We start from the raw sequence: 9,086 nt of genomic DNA, 5'->3' as shown, positions 1-9,086 counted from the left end.
TCTTTCTATAGCTCTATTTTAAATGCCAACCGTGCCCTCGCACCCTCATATCACGTATATATATATACTATGCGTTGGAGGCACGAGACCAGCCGCACTCTGACGTCACAATAGGAAGAGGGCCGGAACCGCGGGCGCGCGCGAAGCGTGGTGGAGGCTGAACCATTCCGTCCCGGAGCAAACCGAACGGCGCTGGTTTGAGCTGGCGCGTCGCCATGACTACGGAGGCTGCGCTATAAATATCAGTGAGCAGCTGGTTTCGAGCTTTGTCAGCCTCCGGCTTCTGAAGTGACTGGGTCTCTGGTGAACAAGCTGCGCAAACCCCCCACTCCAAGGACTCGCGCTCTCCCAGTTGCTTTTTTTTCTCTCCTTTGTTATTTGGTGCCTCAATGGGTACAGATTTCGTAAATGCTGTTTAAGGTAAGGCCGCTTGCAGCGGGGTTCGGTTGGGGTGGGAGAGTGGACTTCAGGCCTGAACAAAGGGGGGGAGAAGGGTGGCTGGGCCTTTATCGTGAGCCGCGGGTGCGGCTGAGCGGTTACATATTATCCTGATTCCTTCATCAGACTTAACGGGAGCCTTGCTTTTAAAACTCGAGAGGTTGTGAAGGATTTGGCGAGTGGTCTATCATTGCGTGTGGTGCCTGCCGGCAGCTGCACCTACACGTGGCTGAGTCCGGCTTTCTCCGCCTCACCATCCCCGGGCGTCTCGGGAAGGAGCTGGGCGAGGCGGCCGGGTTGGACAGGTGTCGGCTCTTGACACGTCCCTGGTTTTTTTTTTTTTGGGGGGGGGGGGGGTCACACTGATTTCCTGTACGTGACCGGTCACTGCCCCGGGAACGTGTCCCGCTTGGCTGTGGTGTCTCCTTCCCCCTGCAGTGAGCGTTACCGTGTGTGCGGGGTCAGGGCGCTTCCTGCCTGGGTTTATAAGGTTGCTGCAGAAGTCTCGTCCCACGGAGGAGTTTGTTTGGGGACCGGACTGTGGGGAGGGGACCTTAACGCAATGTGGTTGTGTAACGATCAGATGTGGTGACAGGGAGTGTCTTTCAATTAATTGTGTGTACGTGTACGTGTCTTGGGTCCTGTAAGGCGAGCTGTATTTACACTGCGTTAAATATGTCATCATTTTAATGGTTTAGCGGCATGTGTTATGGGACTCTCGTATATGCGTTGCTTGCAAGTAAACTTCTCCCAGCTGTGGTTGAGGAGCGGTGGTACCGATTTGTGTGCAAAATGTTGGCTGGTTTGGGGTTGTGATCGCCGGTGCTGGTCTCACTGGATATTAGAAGTCCCTGCCCCTGACTGCGCAGTGTGATCTCATGGCTCTAAGGGCTTGTTACTTATTGTATAACATGTTTCACCAGGCAATACATTGTTTGACCTTAATAGTTTTCATGTATGTCCTGGGCACAGTGAGAATACGTGGTTGCATTAAATGAACAGGGTTATACGTTTATATTCAGACATCTCATTGTGGTTATTGGTGTATGTAACCGTTGCTGCCCTGGCTTGTGAAGTAAAAAGTTGCCTTGTCAGGGCAGTGAAGGGATGTGGTAAATGGAGTAACTCTTTACTGGTGGTGCCCTGGGCGTGTTTGCCGCACAGCTGCTCTTTCCGGGGGTGGGTGAGTTTCTGATCTGGGTGATCACTCTACGATCCACGCGGCTGTCAAGGCGCCGGGATCCGAGGCTTTTTCAGCCAATAGCAGGACTGGACGACACAGCCGGTGTCATCGCAGATTGGCTGCCTGCATCGCTGGGCGGGGCCCAGTGCTTCCGGGGCTGCGTCTTGCTGGCGTCTGACACGCGGCAGATCACTTCTCGGAAGCGGTGTAGTGAGGGAGGAAAGGGGGAGCAATTCATGCACTCCGGAGCGGAAGTGCACTGTTAAACCCATTGAGCAATAGGGGCCTTCAGCTCGCTACAAGCCCACCTGACACGCACAGGGTTAATAGTATCCCTGCTCCACCTGGTCTCCAAAGAGCTGTATGTTTTTTGTAAGGGGGTGGAGGGTTTCCTCTAATTTAGGGGGCGAGTAGATGACGTGTCCAGTTTCAAATGTGTAATGGGATTTTAAATACTGAGTCACTCACTAATGACTGAGAGAGACTCTGATGTGCTGACAGACTAAAATAAGAATATGTCTCTTTACAGGACGCTAACGGCACAACAGCGAAGAACGGCTCTGTCGAGAGCGTAGGTCTTGTGTTGTATTTGCCAGGCTTCTATTTCACCGGAGAGCCGCCTTGGGAGCAAAGCTGAGGCGTTCTTTAATATAAACCCCATCTCTTACTTGTCCATGTAAGTTGACGTTTCTGCTGGTGGTGTCTGGTGTCTTGTGTCTGTACATGTATTTATGTATTTTTTTTTTTTCTCTTTCCAGTTTGTTGCATACTTAAGTTTTTTTTTTTGTGAACTTATAACATTGCAAGAATGAAAGGCTTCAGCAATGGTGAATTTGACTTTAGCTTCCTGGAGGAAGGCTTCACTGCCAGAGATATTGTGGAGCAGAAGATCAATGAAGTGTCCTTATCTGTAAGCATTTTTGTTATCGTAGTTGCTTTCTTATGTCTTTGTATTTGGCATTTTAATATAAATTCAAAATTTCTTTGTAGGATGACAAAGATGCCTTCTACGTTGCTGATCTTGGTGACATTGTTAAGAAGCATTTACGCTGGTTTAAAGCACTCCCTCGTGTGACTCCATTTTATGCAGTTAAATGCAATGACAGCAAAGCCATTGTGAAGACTCTTTCTATTTTGGGGGCAGGCTTTGATTGTGCCAGTAAAGTAAGTATTTAGTTTGTATTCACTTGATGTACTCCTAACCCAATCCAGTTACCTTTTTGCAGAGTGTCTAACTAGAAACTCTCAAACTGTCAAAGCAAAATAAATGGCAGTAAAGGTCCATGTATGTGTTAGATTGTTGGTTGTGGCTTGTTACCTTTTGATGGGACACCTATAAATGTTTTTTATGCTAAATTGAAGACTTACATTTTTCCTCCAACTTTAGTGTGCCTTCTAATCATTAATTTTAAAGCAACAATCCAAATTAACTTTTCTTTATTGGATTGAAGCAGGGGATCTCCAGAGTTGAACCCCATCAATTTAAGCTTCAGGGACCACCCTGCTTTCAGAGGACATGTGTAGGAGGTGCCCTTATTAAAGTGGAGCAGCTACCAGTACTCCCTACCAAGGCAAGGTTATCTGGAAGCGGGGTGTCCTGAAGCTAAAATTAAGTGTTAATCTCTGGAGACCCACCCCCCCCCTCCAATACTGACACTTTGAAACTGCATGACTTGCTCCTTTAACAGCTAAACAAACATCCTGTTTGCTTTTTAAGGCAAACCAATGCACTGAACCTTTAGCTCTGTTTTATAAAATTATTTACTTTTATTTTCAGTTGAAGACAGAAAATATTGGAGGGTGTTTAAGTTTAGTTCTGCTCTTCACTGCTGGTTCCAAATGTGTTTAACATTTGCTATGAATTTTTTTTTTTTTTTTCTCAGACTGAAATACAACTTATTCAGAGCATTGGAGTGGCACCAGAGAGAATAATCTATGCAAACCCATGTAAACAAGTCTCTCAAATAAAATATGCAGCTAGCTCTGGTGTTGAGATGATGACTTTTGATAGTGAAGTAGAACTAACCAAAGTGGCAAGGAATCACCCTAATGCAAAGTAAGTTGAATAAGTTATTTATTCTATGTGCAGTCCCACACTAATTGCAGTAAAATGTTGGCATTAAAGATTTGCTGACAATGTTATCCCTGTTATATAACATACATGGAAGACATAAATCGGTCAGGCTTTGAGAAAGCAGTGCTGCATTTATTTGGCATATTTGAAAGCTTTTAATACAATTGTAACTGTTAATGAATGTAGGAAACAATAGGTTGATTTCAGTTCATGTCATTAGGCTGAAAAAGGGACTGGTCTGTCCAATAAATGGAACTGCAATTTTAACTCTGAACAGCCATCAAGATTTTGCAAGCTCAGAGTAATATAAAGTCATTTAACATTGCTAATTTGTTTTCAGTTCATAATTTAATGCATTGAATTTTTTTCCAAAGGCTAGTTTTGCGTATAGCAACAGATGACTCCAAAGCAATTTGCCGTCTTAGTGTGAAGTTCGGAGCTACCCTTAAGACTAGCAGAATTCTTCTGGAGCGTGCAAAGGAGCTCAACGTGGCTATAATTGGTGTGAGGTCAGTGGCCTTTCAAATGTTTTAGTTGTATAACTTAATATTTTTTTAAATTTTGTATGCAGCCTCTTAATTTGTTTTACAGTTTTTATTTTTTTTTGTTTTTAAATGTACAGCTTCCATGTTGGCAGTGGCTGCACAGATCCTCAAACTTTTGTTCAAGCAGTTTCTGATGCTCGCTGTGTCTTTGATATGGGGGTAAGTCCATTATGGTCAGTGTGGATTGCTGCACTAATTTCAGTATAATTTTGCAATCTGGGAGGGATGGTATTGCAATACAATTAAACCCATGTTGCATTAATGTCTGACTCTTTGTTTTTTGTTTTTAAAGGCAGAGCTTGGCTTCAATATGCATTTGCTTGATATTGGTGGTGGCTTCCCTGGTTCGGAGGATGTGAAACTTAAATTTGAAGAGGTATACTTAGTTTTAAATGCATATACAATGGAACATGGCCAGGATTTGGTAACGTGAGGCAAAAATTGCTTTAGCATTTTAGTGAAGCATCCTGACAAATTAGGATTATTCATTAAAATGCAAAGACAACTTGTTGGCTAATAAAAGCTGTAATGTCCTTAAGACTTGATGTGGCTCTATATTGCTACCAGTGGCTGTATTGCATTTTCTACTGGAAAATTGAGGTATTGAGAGGAGTACTGGACTTGGTGGTAAAAGTAGTGCATTTCAGGTGTGGTGGCACATCCCTATCAAATTGTTCTGCAGTTCTGATGGGGATGTGCCACCTGACATTACTGGATATTAAATCCAGATGCAGTTTAAATAGCACATAAACATAGTGCCTAGTCACTCACCTAATAGTACTAGGAGGTTAAAAAACTTGGTTCATTGGGGAAATCAAAAAAACACTTAAACAAGTGACCACCAGGGGGTCACTAAGCCCTATAAATTGCACTCTGATGTTGCAACATCCAGTTATGGATGTAGTAGATGGATAAATAGTATATATTTGATAGGACCAATAGGGGATCCAGAAGACCCCTTACAACAGACTGAAAACCATATTAAAACCAAAAAATAACATTTTATTAAATCTATACACATCACATAGACAAGGATATTAAAAATCCCCAATGGGAGGGCTGAATATGGGGTGAGCTGATGTATATGTATAACCTGCTCTTTCGGGAAAAAGGTATCCTATGTGTATACGGTGAATGAAGGCGTCTATACAGGTATGTTAAATTGAACACCCAAAAAAGAATTGCCTTAATGACAATTATAACCACCAAAAATAGCGCGTATTAAGACATCGATGAGTTGATCTCCAAGAGGAATAGCATTCCATATAGATATATATCACTGTCAGCGACTGAATAGAAAGTTCACAAGTGGATATATATTTTATTTTTACATATATGGTGTAGATATAAAAAATATATATATCCACTTGTGAACTTTCTATGCAGTCACTGACAGTGATATATATTTTATATGGAATGCTATTCCTCTTGGGAGATCAACTCCTGTCTTAATACGTGCTATTTTTGGTGGTTATAATTGCTATTAAGGCAATTATTTTTTTGGTGTTAAATCTAACAGCATACCTGTATAGACACCTTCATCCACTGTATATACCTTATACACATAGGATACCTTTTTTCCTGAAAGAGCAGAGGTTATAAAATATGCATCAGCTCACCCCATATTTAGCCGTCTCTCCCATTGGGGATTTTTAATATCCTTGTCTATGTTCCCTATATGTGTTGTGTTGTCGTTTATAGATTTAATAATGTTATTTTGTTGGTTTTAATATGGTTTTCAGTCTGTTGTAAGGAGTCTTCTGGATCCCCTATTGGTCCTATCAAATATATACTATTATCCATCTACATCCGTAACTGGATGTTGCAACTTCAGAGTGCAATTTATAGGGCTTATAGTGACCCCTGGTGGTCACTTGTTCAAGTGTTGGCAGTTTAAATAGTTCAGAATTACAAAAGATGTAGCTTCATTATACCAAGCTTTCTAGAAAGGCTTCATATTGTATCATCAGGATTCTAATACTGTATAAATTTATTTTAGGTAACCGCAGTGATCAATCCAGCTTTGGACAAATATTTCCCGACTGATTCAGGAGTGAGAATTATTGCAGAGCCTGGCAGATATTATGTTGCATCAGCATTCACACTGGCTGTTAACATCATTGCAAAGAAAGTTATATTAACTGAACAGACTGGTTCTGATGGTATGTTCCATTTAAAGTCTCATTTTAACTTGTAGGTTCTGATATTACAAAATCTAATTTGTGATTCAATTTTTTAGATGAGGAAGATTGTGCCACGGACAAGACGCTCATGTATTATGTGAATGATGGAGTGTATGGCTCTTTCAACTGCATCTTGTATGATCATGCACATGTCAAGCCAGTCCTTCAAAAGGTATGAATTTATTTTATTTTCCTCCCCACCCCCTCCCCTCTTCCATGATTTCTTGGCATTAATATACTGAGCATCTTTTTCTATAGCTGGCTTTAGCACACCTCCCCAGCAGTGCAAGATATCTGCAACACTTTCCTGTTTGAATAGTTGCATAGTAGAATAGGTTGAAAAGATTTGCGTTCAACATATGTTAAATTTAGACAGAATTTGGATCAATATACTGTTGGTATGGATATAGAATAGAGAGGAAGGCAAGCAAACACAATGACATCCAATATCTTATAGGGAAAAATAAATTCCTTCCCGACTCCAATAATTGTCAATCCGATTCCTCCCTGCATCAACATCCTTCCTATGTTTACTTATTTATCACTGTATATACCTTTCCTTTCTAAAATGATGTCCAACATTTAACTGCCCTTACTGTAAATAACCCTTTCCTTTGTTGCTGGTGAAATGTCCGTTCCTCCAACCTTAAGGGATGACCCGAGTCCTTTGTACGGTCCTTGGGATGAATAGATAAAGTTGCCTTAATAATATAATACATTGTAGCTGTTACACTAAAGGATTGATTTGAAACGGACAAGCGGCTATTTAGTTGACACTGGGCAGCAGGATTTTGCTGAACACTTAATCTTCCGTTTTTGTACAAGATTATTAAGTGGAGTGTTGTGCCCCCCCCCCCCCCCCCAAAGCTAGTCTATTAGTCTTAAAAAAAAAAGTGTGATTTTTTTTTTTTTTTTAAATATATCTATCCTTGCTGTAGGTCAGGGGGGCACAAACTGGAGGGCAAGATTTTCGTGGCGGGTGGGGTTTGTTGCAGAGGCCCTGCACTCTTCCCAGGGCATTTAAATTAAATGCCAGGGAATTGTGTGGGGAGCTGCCAATTTCTCCAATCACATGCCATGGCAGCACGCATCAAATGACTGCTGGGTCACATGATGTCACATGACCCCTGGAGTCATTTGACGCCGGATCCTGGGGAGGGGGGGGTGGGGTTTGAGTGCTGGGGATGACAGGGGGCGCAGCACACTGCGCACACCTGCTACAGGTTATATTGCCATTTCTTAAAAGTTTCATTTAAAATACATGACGACTAGCCCGATGCCTGTTTCTATAGTATGGTTTTTGTGTATTCCAGAAGCCAAAACCAGATGAGCCATTCTACTCTAGCAGCATTTGGGGACCAACGTGTGATGGACTTGATCGTATAGTTGAACGATTTGACCTACCTGATCTGCAGGTTGGGGACTGGATGTTGTTTGAAAACATGGGTGCCTACACTGTTGCTGCATCTTCAACGTTCAATGGGTTCCAGAGACCAACACTGTATTATGTGATGTCAAGACTATCTTGGTGAGTGTGCAATAAATATTGTCAGGCTAAATCCTGAAACTTTACATTTTCAGTTTTATGAATATGCTAACTTGTTTTTTTTTTTTTTTTTTTTTCCTCCCCTCCAGGCAACTAATGCAGAGTGTTAAGGAACATGGCATCTCTGACGAGCCAGATTTAAACACACTGCATGTTTCATGTGCCAGGGAAAGTGGAGTAGAGCATAATTCTGCAACGTGTACATCTGCCAGTGTCAATGTGTAGGTTCAATAACTTAATGCTGTAGCTGTTAACTACAATGTTAGTATGCAGTTTTGGGACCATTAATTTAAATTTTATTTTTTTTCTAGACGCTACAAATGTACTTAACAGTAACGTCAGCATAAATGCAACAAAATGGATGACTGTGAGATGGGGACATATTTATTTGTGTTCCTATGGAAACTTTTTTTTTGTTTTTATATAAAATTCTTTTCAAAGGTCTACTGAAGACTCATTCAGCTGTCAGTCAAGCATTTGTAGCTTGTATATTGGCAGCGTGTCAGTCTACATGTTTGACACATTTTACAAATAAAGTACATTGAAGAAACCAGTGTGTGCAAAGTTTTATGATTACGACAATGCATGTTTTGTTCTACTTGGCAAAATCCTGATTGACATAATTGGACACATACCTGCTACAAACTTACTATTCCATTCTATGAAATCCTTCAGCTTGTACATTTGAAGCCAGTTAAGGATGCAGAGTTGAGCACTGTAGCGTATCAAACTTTTTTTGTTGAGAATTTATTTTGGAACTTAAGTTTAAAACCAGTTTTTTACAGCGTGGAAAACTGCATGAATTCCCTATGAGGTATAACAATTGTTGAGACTTGGTGTCTGTCATTAATACTTGGTGCTCTATTACTTAGTGTCTTCCTTTCACTATAGTATTGGTGGGCTGATTCTGCTTACAGTTTTACTTCAATTTGGGTTGAAAATCAGTGTTTGGTATATTGAAGCTAATTCTTTGAAGTCTAAAGTTGACGTGAATCATGGCAAACACACTATTCCCCATTTCAATAGTTGTTAACCCCCCCCCCCCCCCCCCCCTCTGACCTTAGAAAGCTGGGTAACCCATTGTCAGGCCACCTCCTATACTTTCTCCATCCACCTA

General features: G+C 41.4%; 1 protein-coding gene across 2 annotated transcripts; it reads left to right on the top strand.

Annotated features, from left to right (window-relative positions):
• The first annotated feature begins 208 nt into the window (after window positions 1-208).
• On the top strand, window positions 209-8,519 carry ODC1 (ornithine decarboxylase 1). 2 transcript variants are annotated; one of them, XM_075598352.1, is made up of 12 exons: window positions 209-420; window positions 2,151-2,297; window positions 2,380-2,531; window positions 2,612-2,785; window positions 3,505-3,677; window positions 4,070-4,204; window positions 4,318-4,399; window positions 4,533-4,616; window positions 6,240-6,402; window positions 6,480-6,595; window positions 7,737-7,951; window positions 8,059-8,519. In XM_075598352.1, exons 3-12 carry the CDS (start codon window positions 2,430-2,432, stop codon window positions 8,192-8,194), a joined length of 1,380 nt encoding a protein of 459 aa, XP_075454467.1. In that variant the 5' UTR covers window positions 209-420; window positions 2,151-2,297; window positions 2,380-2,429; the 3' UTR covers window positions 8,195-8,519. The 2 variants fall into 2 exon arrangements, with proteins under 2 accessions (XP_075454467.1, XP_075454468.1); XM_075598353.1 differs by lacking the exon at window positions 209-420 and adding an exon at window positions 1,840-1,982.
• Window positions 8,520-9,086: the final 567 nt, after the last annotated feature.

Source organism: Ascaphus truei, chromosome 4 (assembly GCF_040206685.1).
Source record: "Ascaphus truei isolate aAscTru1 chromosome 4, aAscTru1.hap1, whole genome shotgun sequence".
Lineage (NCBI taxonomy): Eukaryota > Metazoa > Chordata > Amphibia > Anura > Ascaphidae > Ascaphus > Ascaphus truei.
Note: the sequence above shows the minus strand (reverse complement) of the source record. Positions and strands in the feature narration are given on the sequence as shown.